Source organism: Ceratotherium simum, chromosome 21 (genome assembly GCF_057802395.1).
Source record: "Ceratotherium simum simum isolate JZ-2026a chromosome 21, ASM5780239v1, whole genome shotgun sequence".
Lineage (NCBI taxonomy): Eukaryota > Metazoa > Chordata > Mammalia > Perissodactyla > Rhinocerotidae > Ceratotherium > Ceratotherium simum.
In genome coordinates, this window is record NC_141920.1 from 15775939 (window position 1) to 15791325 (window position 15387).

A 15387-nucleotide genomic window follows, 5' to 3' on the forward strand; every position below is an offset into this window, starting at 1 on the left:
CAATTATTGATAGGTCGAGACAAAAAAATTAGAAAGATTTAAGCTACTTAAAGAACACACTCTATACAACGCTCCACACTCCATGCTTAGAAACTGTCTTTCCTCAGTATCGGAATGTAGGCAGCTGAGTAGGAGTTACTTAGAAGGTCGTGTGTTTGGAGGAGGCATCTACTTACTCTGCCTGAGCTTAGGGCAAGGTGTATTCAAGAGACCCACGGAGCTAATTGTCCTCCTCCGGGTCTCCTGCCCAGTGACTGAGGCTAAAAGCACATTATTGGTTGAGTAGCCATGCAGGAGACACTCCATACCGTTGGGATGAGGAAGATGTGAGCAAGGACCTCTCAGCCACGGACACAGGATCTGAGGCTGGGTGTGCTCCCTGTGGGGGAGCAGGGGAGGTTGTGGGATGTAGTGGAGTCATAGTGGGGCCTTACCCGTAGTTCCCAAAGGTTGTAGCCTGGAAATTCACACTGTTCCTCCAGCTCCTGGCCATCTGTAGACCTTTCCATTGCAAAATACTCCTCAGTTTACTGCAAAGAGCAACCTCTGCCATGTGGGGAAGCTGGGCAAAGAGGTAGGTTCAATGATGGGGGCTGGGAAAGCTCCTGACCAGCCAGGCTCAGGAACCATGGAGCCCACAGGGTTTGAAACATTGTCCTAAGGAAAGTCGGGAAATAGGAAAAATCTCCCCACCATCATTCTAAGTGACTTAGATTCTTCATGTCCCAGAAATTTAAGCTAATTACTTTAATGTCTTAAAATATCTTGCAATCTTATCACTATACATCTATTAGAATTTCTAAAATAAAAACATTTACAACACTAAGTGCTAGCAAGTGTGTGGAGCAAGCGGAACTCTCATACACTCCTAGTGGAAATGCCAAACGGTACAGCCACTTTGGAAAACAGTTTGGCAGTTTCTTATAGACAAATACTTAACATATCGCCCAGCAATCCCACTCCTTGGTATTTACCCAGGAGAAATGACAACTTGTGTTCATACAAAGTCCTGTATGCAAATGTTTCTAGGTGATTTATTCATAATCGCCAAAAACTGGAAACAATGCAAACGTCCGTTAACTAGTGAATGGATAAACAACCCCTGGTACATCCATTCAATGGACGATAACTTAGTAATAAAAAGGTACAAATAACACACAACAACATGAATGGGTCTCAAACACATTATGCAAACATGTTGTAAGTATTAATTTTTTTTCAAACTGCTACATCACTTTAAAAAGTGAATCCATTGGGGTCAAAATACCATACTAATTTGATACCCACAATCATCCATTTAAAAAATACATGAAGAGCACTTTAAAAGTTGGAAATTTTACAACACTTCTCCGTCTCCTTGAACTCCTATTTGCATTCCTCTTGCCACACAGACTTTTAATCTAATGGAATATAATCTTATGCTCAATAGTCTTTTATTCATGACCTTTTCATACTGCTATGCGATAAAAATGTGTATAAGTTAAAATTTAATTTTTTCATTCACTGTGACCATAAGACTCTAGGAATAAAATTTTTTCTTGTGGATTGATTTTTCATTCCATTTGTTATTTTAAATTACGTAATAATAAATACATTGAAACTATTGATAAATCAAAATTTTATTGATAAACAAAATTCTATAGAGACGCATCTCTTAATGATATAATAAGTGCACAGGAAGAGAAAGAGTTGTGTTAGAGGCCAGCTCGGTGGCGTAGTGGTTAAGTGCACACCCTCCGCTTTGGTGGCCCTGGGTTTGCGGGTTCAGAACCCAGGTGCGCACGGATGCACCGCTTGTCAAGCCATGCTGTGGCGGTGTCCCATGTAAAGTAGAGGAAGATGGGCACGGATGTTAGCCCAGGGCCAATCTTCGTCAGCAAAAAGAGGAGGATTGGCATCGGATGTTAGCTCAGGGCTAGTCTTCCTCACACACACTAAAAAGGAGTTTTGTTATACGTTTGTGACTTGGTTCTTTGAACTTCTAGTGAGCTGCCCAAAATCACATAATACTCTATGATCAAAAATTATTTCAATGATCAAATTTAAATATTAATCAACAGCTTGATTAAACTCTCTTTTAATTTTTATAAAGGCAGCAAATTGGAAACCTTATGCTGGAAAAGAATTTGTTTCCTAGTAATTAGAATACTGATCACAAATCACAAGTGATTTTCTTAATTTTTGGAAAGTTTACCAAAAAGGCTTTACCAGCATTTACCAAATGATCAATAATGTTGTTAATTATACCCATTACTCTTTTATTTAGACACCTTATTTTATCTGATATACTCTGTAAGTGTTGGAAAGTTTTAAAAAAATTAACTTTGATAGACCTTTACTAATATATTTTTTATAAAATGCTTTTATCTTACTGCGTGTTCTAAATATATATATTTTTAAACTTTGATGCCACAGATTTACTCACTATATTTATTAAAAAATGTTAACCAAATCAACTAACTGGCAAAGTCAGTCCTCAATCAACCAAATCAGACTACTTTCTCCCACAAAAAGACTGACTTCATTTTTCAGTTGAAAGAAATGTTTTAATTCACATCCCTGCGGCAACCATCGCATTTCTGAATTTTAATTCTGGGTAGAGAGCTAAAGGGACAACGGCTTCCTATGAGTTTGTCACCTGAATAAAACAAAGTACTGATCCCTTAGTATTTCTCACCCACACTTTATTTGCTTTGCTCCTGGGGAAGCATCCTCAGGAAAATGCATTCTCAAATTGTTCCTTTGTTTGAAACTCAGAAGTTTTTACCGTTTGGAGACATGCAAGAGATAGGTAAGAAGTATGCCCCTCTCTCTCTCTTTTATTTTATTGTTATTTTTTTTAGAGGAAGGAGGACTTTATGAAAGAAAGATAGAAAAGGAGAACTGCAGACTGCAGGCTTTTTCTCAGGCAGATCAACTTTGGAAAAAGTAAATGTGGAATTTATGAACCAGGATGTAATGTCCTTAAATCCATCTGTGCCTGTGTACCCTCTGGAAAATCCTGCTGTGTCCTCTGGGGTATGAGTACGCAAGCATGAATAGGACTGATTTTGTTGAATCCACTCATTTTTCAGATGGGTAGACTGAGATCAAACTAACCCAAATTGGCATAATGAGTTGTTGGTGGAAGCTGGACTTCAATCCAAGTTCTTTTCATTCCTGGTTCGTTGTTATTTCTACAGCACCCTGCGCCTATGCCTTCCAGGTCTGTCCCAGTTCCCTAAGGCCCCCACGGAGCATCACCCCCATACACATTTACTTGTTCCCCACAGGACCCATGTTTTGTAGTTTCTTGCCCAAACAAATCCCCCTTCAATCAAAATGGATTCATTCTGTTTTAAAGTTGCCAGATTTTGCAAATAAAAAATACAGGATGACCGATTAAATTTGAATGTCCGATAAATAAGGAATAATTTTTTAGTATAACTATGGTCCTTATATTGCACAGGATATACTTATACTAAAAATTATAATTTGACATCCTATATATTTGCAATCCTATTAATCTGTCTCTCCCTCCACTCCACTCCATGAGCTCCGCTTCCTACTGACTACAAGCTAATCTGATCAATGAATTCTCAAGACTTGGTTAGTAGGTGTTACTAGGTTAAAGGGTAAAATTTCACACCAAAAGGGTGACTTGATCTTAAGAATTTAAGGCACCATAGGGCTTTTTGGCTAATCTTTTGGGGAGACTGAAGTAATGACATACACAGTCTTTGACTAGGAACTCAAAAGCTAAAAAGAGAATAGGTACCATTTTTTTTTTTGGCATTCACTATATTATTTGTTTACTGACCAAAATATATTAAGCACTCATTATATGCCAGTCACCATGCTTCACACAATAGTTCAATTAATTCTCATACCTATGAAGTATGCTTTATGAAAAACTGAGGCTCAGTGAGGTTAAGCAACCGAGCCGAGATCACATAGCTGGTAAGTGGGGGATCCAGGATGTGAACTCATTCCAACTGCAAACAATAAGTTTTTGACCATTCCATACCACCTCATGAATAGTCTTCACCCTGTCTCATCTAATCCTCACAATGACAACAGAGCTGCCAGGTAGGTTGTATTATTCTCATTTTCTAGATGAGGACACTGAGGATCTAGGATACAGCTACAGCTGTAAGTGGCCAAGCCAGGACCAAAATCAAGATCATTGTGTTTGGGGCCAAAATTCCCATTACTGAATAGTCCAGGAACTATTGTAAAATTTGATGTAAAATAAGGATTTGAATCCCCCCCCCCAAAAAGATAAATTGCCACGAGTCTTTACCCTCAGGCAACCATATAGTATGGCTTCAGGAGATCTGGAAAAGACTCTACCCCTTTCTCAGGGTCTGAAGTTCCACCAATAATAGAGATGGATACTTTGGCATAAAGACATTCTCTCTCTCTCTATCTCTCTCCCTTCCTTTCTGCCTCCCTCTCTTTCTCCCTTTCTTCCTCTCTTGCTGTTTTTGAAATGCAGTCACTCCAAGAGAGGTAATACAGTAAGGTATTATCGGTCCCTTACAACATAAAATAAAAAAATACATAAGGGCCAGGAAGAGATAGATGGAGAACGGAGACTTGAGGGAGTGAGGGAAGACCATCTGTTTATGTGATTGTCTGGGAGTATCATAAACTTCTAGGCTTGGATAGCACCAAACAGAATAAGAGAGATCCCTTTTTTAACCCAAAGTCTTCTGGGATCGTTTTTGCTCCTGGGGCACTAAGACCCAGTGGGATATGCCAGCTCCTCCTGAAAATCTCATACCATCAGTTTCTTGTCATCAGTGGTGCAAAGAAAAGGTGTTCACTAGTGCCTGTGATTGCCCCAGGAGCAACTCTGGGCAAACCAGCCCTGCAACTGTTCCAGACAAGTCCCTGTGATCATTCACGTGTGGCCTCTCCCCCAGGAGGAAGACAATGGGCAAGTGTCTGCTAGGACATCCTATAGACCATGGCAGAGTGTGGGGCCACCGGGAGGGTCCTGGGACTGAAGGTCCTGCCCTACTCTCCACCTGTTCTCAGACAAACCCCTTCCGCATGATGCGTCTCAGTTTTCTCATCTGTGGACTAAGGGAATTGATGGGACATCTCTAAGGTTCCTCTGTGTTTCCTTTGTGTCTCTCTATGGCTTGTGCTTAACCCCTGCCTCTCTTCTCATCCCACACAGGCACCTTCCTCTCCACAGCTCCACCTTCTCCTGGAGGAATGTGGCTCTCTTGGTGCTTCTCTCCCTCTCTTTGGAGCAGACATCTGCGTCGCCAGGCAAAAGAGTCAAACGTGAGTTCAGAAAAGCTGCAGCCGCTCTTCCTTTGGAGGCATTCTTGGGGACTGAGGGTTGGACACAAGACAAGGACTCGTATTGGATGAGGCCGCTCCTACTGTGGCTTCAGAGAAGTAGCCCTACTCAATCACCCTGAGCCCTTCAAATCCTTCCCTCACCTGCTCCCCCCAAAATTATTTCCCTAACTTTTCCTGATACATGTCTTTTCCAAGTTTAATTTTTAAAAAGTCAATCAGTCACTAGGCAGGAGCCTGAGGGTAGAGGACCAGTGAGGAGGCTGTTGCGATAGTTGAGGAGAGAGATCGGAGGAGGTCAGGAGCCAACCTGACGAAGTAGTAGTAAAGAGGGAGAAGAGATGGGGTTTGGAGAGAGATTTAGGAGAGAGAATTGACTCACGTCCATGACTGATAGGATGCTGGGGTGTGGAGAGAGAGGAGTGAATTTTGGGATTCTCATAAGAGACTAGGGGACTGTTGATGCCAAATATCAACATGAGAATAGAGAGAATAAGGCTCTGCTTAGGCATGGGGAGACACTAAGTCAATTTTAAACATATTGGAACAGAAGTACTTATGAGATACCCAAATGATGTTTTCTTCAGGCAGTTGGATATAAGTGTCTTTAGCTTGGAAGATAGGACAGGTCTGGAGGGAGATATGGAAATCAGCTGGGATCGTGAGAATGGATGTGATCACCCAGGAAGTATGAGTCGAGTAATGACAGGGCTGGGCTGAGACCAGAAATCTGGGGAGCATCCCCCGTAACCGCAGAGGAACCCCTGGGGTGTGTGTATCAGAGAGGAGACTGTACGTACAAGGTAAGTGGCTGAGAAGGGCTGACAGGGAGGAAGGAGGATTCTAAGTGAGGTTCAAACTGACACTGGGGAGAGGAGCTACAACACTGAAACCCAAACAGAGGTTTAAATGGCCCCGGGAAGCAGGAGGGAGGCAGAACTGGTGGGAGTCGACAATAGTGAGAGGGGAAGTTTGTCTCCATAATCCCAAGGTTTCTGTGCCTATTTCCCTCTTTGGAGGTGTCCCCATTTGACTTGCTTAACTCCCCCTGTGCCTAAACCCAGAACAGTGGTTCCCTAGTAGTAGTCTACGTCATGGTGCCCAACCACCTGCTTCAGGATCACCTGGGGTGCTTTTAAAAATGTGAGTCCCTAGGCCTCACTGTCTGGAGATTCTAATTCAGTCCACTGTCTATATTTTCTAAAAAAAAGCAAAGATGATTTCAATGTACACTCCAGATTAGGAACCATATACTCTTCTTAGCTTGAGGCCATTCTTGGAGGGTGTGTTGAGTGGTATGAGGGTAAGAAATATAGTTGGAAAGTACTAAAGGTCTTAGTGGCCGGTTCTCAGGGAAGATGTGGGGCTTCTAGAGTGAGTAATGGATTGGAAGGCCCAGGCCTGCTTCTAATTCACTATATTATCCTATCTGACTTCATTTGTTTTGTTTTGTTTTGTGGTGAGAAAGATTAGCCCTGAGCTGATATCCATCGCCAATCCTCCTCTTTTTGCTGAGGAAGATTGGCCCTGGGCTCACATCCATGCCCATCTTTCTCTACTTTATATGTGGGATGCCTGCCGCAGCATGGCTTGATAAGCGGTGTGTAGGTCTGCACCTGGGATCCAAACCTGCCAACCCCGGGCCGCCAAAGTGGAGCACGCGAACTTAACTACTACACCACCAGGCTGGCCTCGTCTCATTTTTTTTTTTAACCTATGAAATTAGGAGGTTGATACTAATGACAAATATGGTCTTTCCAATTCTAAAATTCTGTAATTTCAAGACTCAATAGTATCATGCTCCTCTCGTCAGATTCCACTGGAGAGGTGCTCAGTTTAGAGCCACGGAGCCATATTAAGCACTGTATTAGCTATCTGTTGCTGGATAACAAATCATCTGTAGGTCAGAAGTCTGGCATGGTGCATCTGGGTTCTCTGCTCAGGTTCTCACCAGGCTGAAATCAAGGTGACAGCCAAGGCCGCAGTTCTCATCTGGGACTTAGGGTTTTCTTTCAAGCTCACTGGTTGTTAGCAGAATTATTTCCTTTCAGTTGTAGGACTGAGGTCTGCTTACTGGCTGTCAACTTCATTGGGCACCTAGCCTCCTCCATCTTCAAAGCTACTAATAGCAGTTGGATTCCTCTTATACTTCAAATTTCTCTGACCTCTTCTTCTCTACCAGTGGGGGGAAAATAACCTCTTCTTTTTAAAGGACTCAACAGACTGGGTCAGATAATCTCTGTATCTTAAGGTCAGCTGACTTGGGACTTTATTTCCATTTACAAAATCCCTTCACAGCAGTACCTAAATGAGTGTTTGATTCAATAACTAGAGAAAAGGAATCTTGAGGGTGCAACTTTAGAATTCTGCCTACTACAGGCTCTGAAATCAAGAAGCTATGTCCAGCCCTAAAAAGGGAAGAAGCAAACCCACATGTGCCAAGCTCTTACCATGTGCCAGTCACCATGATAAGTGCATTATGGGCATCATCCCAGTTAATTCTTATAAGCAGCCTGTAAGGTAGAGATTGTAATTCTCATTTTACAGATGGGAAACTAAGGACTCAGACAAAGGAAGACATTTTTCCCGAGATTATTTAGCTTGTAGTGTTGGAGTCAGGCTCCCAAGCCAGATCTGTCTTTCTTACAGCGCTCCTTCCACTCCACCATTTCTTCCCTCCTTAGTGGTAACTGCGGAGTCATATAGTGGAACTCCGATTGCTCTGAGCTCACAAGGAGTCGGGGGCCAAAATCAGGCCTCCTGACTTCTATTTCCGTAGTATTTCCACCAGTCCTCAATAATTAATCCCCCCTATCAACTAAGATACTAGAGGCATTAAAATATTAAGTTTCAAGAGGAGCTCCTGAGTTTAAGGCAAGGGTCTTGGTCCCTATCTAACCCCCTGCCCTGGAATCCAAGATGCTTCCCCTTCAGTTCTACCTGGGCACAAATTCCTTATTCGGATTTATCTAAATGGATTAAGAGTGGTGAGAGGCAGACCCAGTCCCTAAAGACAAGCAAAACAAGAACTGAAGGTTGAAGGCAGAGGATAGGGCTGAGAGAATTTCACTATTCACATTTGCCATGCTGAAACTCTCAAGGGATGTGAATTTGGACGTTTCTTTCTTGCAGAGAAACCAGGATTGTGCCCCAAAGAGAGGCTCACCTGTAGGATTAAACTTCCAGACTTGTGCAGAGTGGATTTCCACTGCCATGAACACCTGAAGTGCTGCTCTTTTGCCTGTGGAAGGAAGTGCATGGATCCATACCAAGGTAGTGGCATCCAGGCTGAGAGCAGAGGTGCCTTATGAGATGCCCTACTTCCTGCTCTGTCCAGAACTGGTTGAATGATTCTCTTGAATGGCAGGACAAAGAGGCCTTTTCATGCTTTTCTCCTTCTCTAATTAGACTCCCAACCCTTAAGTATAAACAATGACTCTAGGCGTGGTGGACATCAACTGGATAATATTGATGTTTGGTCCAACATTCAGTCATTCACAAATAACTAATACTTGTTTCATGCTCACTATGTGTCAAGAGACTATTGTTGGCACTGTGGCAAATATAAACCTCAGTCGGCTTAGATGCTGGGGTTGTTTTTGGACTCTTTGGCCTTCAAGGAGGTTTTCTGGTAACTCAAAATATTGGGCATCTAATAATAGAGAACTATGCATTTTATGTAGATTCATTCATGCAATAAACGTCTATCGTCAATGCCCTTTGGCCAAAGACCATCAGGAACACACCTGTAGTTGAACAATATGGTTTATTACTCATTGCAGTGAAGAAGAATATTTAACATAGACAACCTGAGGCATCTCAGTAAGAGGCTGTTAGAAAGAATCTACTCTAGGATTGAGGATTTGATTGGGTAATTTGGGGGAGAGTCTAAGGAAATTGGCCATGAAAACCCTACGGATAGCAGCAGATTATTGTCTGATACAGCCAGAAGATGAGAGGAGGACACAAAAAAGACCAGGCAGGGTTCTGCTCTGCTGTACGCAGGATCGTTAGGAGTCAGAACCGACTGAATGGCGCTAACAACTAAGGAAGGGGGGTTTGCTGTAGATTGGGTGCTGTCAGAAAGTGGGGGCATTTCTGTGATTGAGTATCTCAGTGAATCTTATCTATAGAGAGGGCAGGCTAGAGTGAGGATAAAGCTGAAATTGGGAGAGAAGCATAAATCATTCATAGGTATTTGGTATTTGGTGGGTTTCACAGTGATCTTTTTTTGGTCTCACTTTATCATGGTCTCAGAGTGACCCTGTTTGATGTGGAAGTCCTGTGAAATTATTTATGTCCAACAGGAAAACAACATGGCTTGGCTGTGAGCATTGGATCAGTTTCTAGACATGAGGGGCTGCTTTTTTTGTTTCTCAGGATTTCATTCCTTCTATGTACCAGGCGCTTTGTTAAGCACTTTGGATATAGTTGCTGAACAAGTCTTGCCCTCCCAATGCTCAGAGCGGTGGAGAAGAAAGATCAGCTCCAAAGCATTCTCAGGTGCTCTTCACTATATCCTTTGCAAGGCAGAAATAATGCTCATAGATGCCGTGCAATACAGAATGTTTGTAGCAGAGCTAGGAGTAGAACTTTTATTGACCATGGCTAATTCTATGACTTGGATGGTAACACCATGAACTCTACAAAGGCTGAGGGCCTGACCCCTTCTCTTTTTTGCTGCCCTTTATGTTCTTCCCTCTTTGCTTCTTGCCCTCAGAACCCTGCACGCTACTCTTAGACCCAGGAGACTGTAAGAATAATGTCAGACACTGGTATTTTGACTCTGAACATCGTTTATGCAAACCGTTTATGTATGGAGGCTGCCATGGGAATGCCAACAACTTCTTCAACAGGGACGACTGCAATAAGGCTTGCTCATTAATGGGTAAGACTTATATCCCTGGCAATCTGGGGGCCTAGTCTAACTAGAAATAGTGTACCAGCACAGTTACAGGCTCGGGCTTTGAGGTTAAACTGCCTTGGTTCAAGTCTTAACTCTGTCATTCACTGGCTGGGTAGTCTTGTGTCAGTTGCCTATCTTTTATGAGTTTCAGTTTTCCTATCTATAAAATGTATTTACCTAATGAATTTGTGCCAAAAAATGAGATAGCACATGTAAAGTGTTAATAAACTTTGACCAAGAGGACCTGAGAGCCAGGTCTACCCCTTGGAAACAGGTGTTTCTTCATTATGTTGACCTGTTGAGTATCACCTGAGGACTCACTCAAGAATGAAGCATAGACAGGCCAGCTCTGAAACCCCATGGAGTAGGGGTAGAGCATGGAGTAGGTGAAGAGGAGGGTGGGATGGAGGTGAAGGCTGTGGATTCATTCCGTAGTATAACGACCATCACCGGTAATGTTGGGAGAGAGTGTGCTACAGAGCTTAGGTGCCAAATGACCTGGATTAAAATCCTACTTTTCCCATGTACTGCAAATTTCTTCACCTCTTCGAGTTTCAGTTCTCTCCCGTGTAATCCTAGAGTAATAACAAATACCTCATTGAGTTGTTGGTAGGATTATATATGATCAAGGACACAGAGATATGGTGGCTGTTCAGTAGTATGGGCTCACTAAATAGTACTAGTTGAGATGGTGACTATTGATCTTCAAAATGCAGCATTAGAATTTTGACCTCAGTTTCTGTAAGGCAGGCTGAAAAGTGTACCATCACCACCATTTTAACACAAGGAAACGGAGTCAGAGAAGTAAAGTCAGTCGCCCAAGGATTCACAGTGGGTCAGGAGTAGAGCAAAAATTTTAATTCCATTGGTCCAGTGAGCCTGAATGGCTGAGGAAATCCTGTGGCCTGACCTAATGAAACTAAGACCACGAGCTTCCCTTTGTGGGGTGCTGTAAGGAATCATGGCATTATGGGCAAGACCTTGGCCCTCTTTCGGGAGCCAACAAGAAGAAGAGGCCAAGGAAATGGGCTTGGGCTTGTTTATGGGAAATTTAGGTTTGGGGTTCAAAGAGAACCTGACAATAGCTCTGAGAGTTAAACACACCATAGTTTGTCTGAGTCTGCCTTGAGGAAGAAGAAGAACAAAAAAAGAAATACTCCCCGCCCTTATAGAATCTACAATCAGATGAGGACAACAGGAGACATGCACAAAATCCTGAAGAATGGATTTAAATACCATCTATGTCCTAGTGACGCACAAAGTTGTATCTCCAGCTTGAATCTGACTCTCAAACTCCAACTGCTTACTCTGCACCTCCATCTGGATCTCACAAACACCTCACACTTACCTTGTCTAAAACAGAACCCCTTATCTTTGCTCTCTCACCTCAAACCTGTTCTATCCATAGCTCTCCCCATCTTGGTTGAAAAAAAGCCTTTTAAATCACCTTTGATGCCTCTCTTTCTCAATCAACATCCGTGAAGTTAGGAAATCATTTTAGTTCTACCATGAAAATAGATTCAGAATCTGACCACTTTTTCCCACCTCTACAGCTCTCACCCTGATCTGAGATGCCATCTCTCACCTGGATTACTGCAACAGCCTCCTAGCAGGTCTCCCTGCTTCTATCCTTCCCTTCTTGTAGTCTATTATCAACACAGTAGCCACAATGATCGTTTCAAAATGTGAGTCAGAGCATGTCACTCTTCATTCAATGTAGAACCAAATCCCTTAAAATGGCTTGCATTGATTTGTGTACATTTCACATAATTACTCCTGTTTTATAGAGAAGGAAACTGAAGTCACTCATTAAGTGGCAAGACTGGGACTTTACTTTGAGGCTTCAAACACCAAGCATAACTCTCTTTGTAGTACATCCCATAATATGGTGAGGCATTTCATTCCTCCACAGTCTACTGGAGGTGGACAGAATACAGTTAACCAAATCACAGAAAGAGATACTAGTTTTGAAGAGAAGGAAAGTTTGAAGTAATGGGATGGGGTGGGGTTTGAAGGAGCTCACATCTGCTCTTGTTTCAGTCAAGGAAGGACAGTGCCCACGCTTCCCTTTCAAGAACCGTATGGAGTGTTCAGCTTCGTGTAAGAGTGACATCGATTGCCCCCAAACTGAAAAATGTTGTGAATCCATGTGTGGCTTTGTTTGTGCCATGGCCTGGACAGGTGAGGACTGGGGATATACCTCCTGAAGTCTACTGGGCGTATGTTAAGGATGTCATGCTGTCCCATGGAATGGGGGATGCCCCTTAGGGTGGCCTTAGAGGTCTCTTGGGAACCTGTCCCCTTTTAATGCCTAACCAATTCCCTCATGTTGCCCTCTTGATCTCGGGACACTATTGTGCTATTCTTCAAAGCCAATCATGCATAGTATCACTCTCCATTTTTCCCCATGAAAACTTATTTATTCTGAGTCTCAGTGGCCTACAAGGTGATAATATCCACTTATTCATACAAAAAACATCATAACCATTAGGTATATTCCCAATAAGCCCTTATGTCTGCATAGAACTTCAGAGCGTGCACAACATATTCACATCCTGTAAGGTGTGCTGTGGGAAAGATTGGTAGCAAATGCTGTTGGGGTAGAAGTGAACTCTCCAGCCTCTAAGGCTAGTGGTAATTCCCCCACAAAGTGCTGCCATAGTATATCTGGTCCCAGGGATTGTCAGTGTTTTGAGGTACAGCATGCTATGGCGGAAGGAGTCAAAGGCTTTTCAACTGCAACTTTCCTACTGGTTTTCTGTGTGGCCTTAGGCAACTCACTTCCCCCATAAGGTCCTCAATTTCTACAATTTATAAAACAAGGAAGTTCTTGGTGCTCTTTAATATTCTTTCTACCTCTGGTACTCTGGGATTAGATAACTCAAAGCCATTAATTCTGTAGGGGCCGGCAGGAATCCTATCAAATTTTATAAGTTGGAGATGGCAAGACTTTTTGATGCTCCTTGAATTATTAGCTTAGAAAGTTGATACTCTGCCTCCTCAACTCTATTGTTACTCTAGGGGGAAGGGTAAGAGGCTTAACCAGAAGGAAACCCTGTTTAAGGTCCCCAAGATTCCCCAAATTTGTCTCAAACTATTATCAAGTATTTCAAGGTCAAGTGTCTTGTTTTACCCCATAAAGTCAAAGCAGGTTTCTGCCCACGCAAGCCCTCAGTGTGTACCAAGATTGATAAACCCAAGTGCCTGCAAGATAATGATTGCCCAGTGTCAGAAAAGTGCTGTTCACGTTGTGGACTGAAGTGCCTGGAACCCCAAAAGTGAATAGTAAGTGGAAAATATTATCATCAAAGTGATTAACCATGAGTAGCATAATAAGTTATCAATTTTGTCTTGTATTCAACTACTTTGCCAAATTGTCTTAAGTGTAACAATATTTAATGAGGTTACTTTGATTTTATATATAATCATATCATCTGAAAATGATGATAAATTTGACTCTTCTTTTTTCCAACTTCGTGACTTACTTTGTTTTCTTGTCTTCTTATATTATGCAGAACCTCTGAAATAATGTTGAAAATAAAGGCAATGACATCTATCCCTGTCTAGTTCTTTATTTTAAAATCAATGTCTCCTGCTGTATAAAATGACATTTGTTATTGGGTTTGGTGATAAATAGGTTTTATCTCACTTGGGTTGTTTCCTTTTTATTCATTTACAACTGCTATTGGAAATTACTGCTGGATTTTTATCAAATACCTTTTAAGCATCTAGTCATGTAATGATTTTTCTCTTCTAATTTGTTGGTATAATAACTTATTTTATTAAATTTTCATATGTTGAACCATCCTTGCATTCCTGGAATGACTTTAATCATATTGAGGGTATATTTGTATTAATACACTGTTGGTTCTTTTAGCAAATAGTTTATTTAGAATTTTCACATCTATAGTCAAAAGGAAAATAGATCTATGATATTTATTTTGCTATTTGAGTCATACTACCTTCAAAAAACTAGTATGGGAAACTTACCTATTTTTCCTATGATCTGTAATATTTTTAATAATGTATCAATTCTCTGTTCTTTGAAGGCTAGAAAAAATTCAGCTCCAAAAGCATCTTTTTTTTTCTTCTATAATGGTATATTTTTACTAATTTTTCTGTATTTCATCTTATAGTCTGTACAGGCTCTCTACCTCCTCTTCTGTAAATTTTAGTCTTTTATATTTTGCTAAAATTGATCTATTTTCTATTTTCAAATGTATTACTTTAGAGTAGTATAAATTATTCTCTATATAATTCTTTTCAGATATTTGACTTTGGTTAATGTCTTCATTCATACATCATGTTTCCACAACCCCGCCACCTATCCACCAACCATTTTGATCCATTTACTCACCTATCCATCCATTCACCTAGCCCTCCATTGACATACCTTTTAACCCATCTATCTTCCCACCCATCCTTTCACCCATATATCCACCCACTTACCCTACTCACTCATCTTCCTTCTACCCATTGAGCTGCTCATTTTTTGTGTGTGTGTGAGGAAGATCAGCCCTGAACTAACATCCATGCCAATCCTCCTCTTTTTTTGCTGAGGAAGACCGGCCCTGGGCTAACATCTGTGTCCATCTTCCTCCACTTTTTTATATGGGATACCACCACAGCATGGCTTCACAAGCGGTGCATCGGTGCGTGCCCGGGATCCGAACCTAGGCCGCCAGCAGCAGAGCGCGCACACTTAACTGCTATGCCACGGGGCTGGCCCCGAGCTGCTCATTTTATATCCAGCCTTTCTGCCATCTACCTGTTATTTATCTACCATCTTTCATACACACATTCCTTCATACTTGTTAACATACTTCTCCATTATTTCTACACCCACCTCCCCTCCATCCACCTGCCAATCCACTCATCTACCTTCCATTCAAACAGCTTCATCTCATCAGTTCATCTCATCACTAACCTATCCATCATCTCATCACTAACCTATCCATCCTTAAGTTCAATCCAACCCACTTCTTCACCTAGCCCGTTTATTTACCCATCTATATCCATGCATGTACCCAAATATCCATGCTATGTTCACTCATCCTTCTTCCTACTCATCCAACCATATTCCCATTCATCACATTATGAGCCATGCATCCATTCACGTATCTATCTATCAATTCCCCACCTACATTGCTCATCCAGCAGAATGTACAGAGTGTTTATTTTAGGCC

General features: G+C 41.8%; 1 protein-coding gene across 1 annotated transcript; it reads left to right on the forward strand.

Annotated features, from left to right (window-relative positions):
* Positions 1-536: 536 nt before the first annotated feature.
* On the forward strand, positions 537-13483 carry WFDC8 (WAP four-disulfide core domain 8). Its single transcript, XM_087444879.1, has 6 exons — positions 537-574; positions 5168-5277; positions 8428-8568; positions 10016-10183; positions 12242-12382; positions 13344-13483. The coding sequence occupies exons 1-6, from the start codon at positions 552-554 to the stop codon at positions 13481-13483; spliced, it is 723 nt and encodes a 240-aa protein (XP_087301005.1). The 5' UTR covers positions 537-551.
* Positions 13484-15387: the final 1904 nt, after the last annotated feature.

Excerpts from the sequence above, each read along its gene's own strand:
- WFDC8 (XM_087444879.1), top strand. The coding sequence starts at position 552 with ATGTGGGGAAGCTGGGCAAAGAG. Across the intron at positions 8,569-10,015 it reads GTGCATGGATCCATACCAAG|AACCCTGCACGCTACTCTTA; the intron begins GTAGTGGCATCC and ends TCTTGCCCTCAG. Across the intron at positions 10,184-12,241 it reads TAAGGCTTGCTCATTAATGG|TCAAGGAAGGACAGTGCCCA; the intron begins GTAAGACTTATA and ends CTCTTGTTTCAG.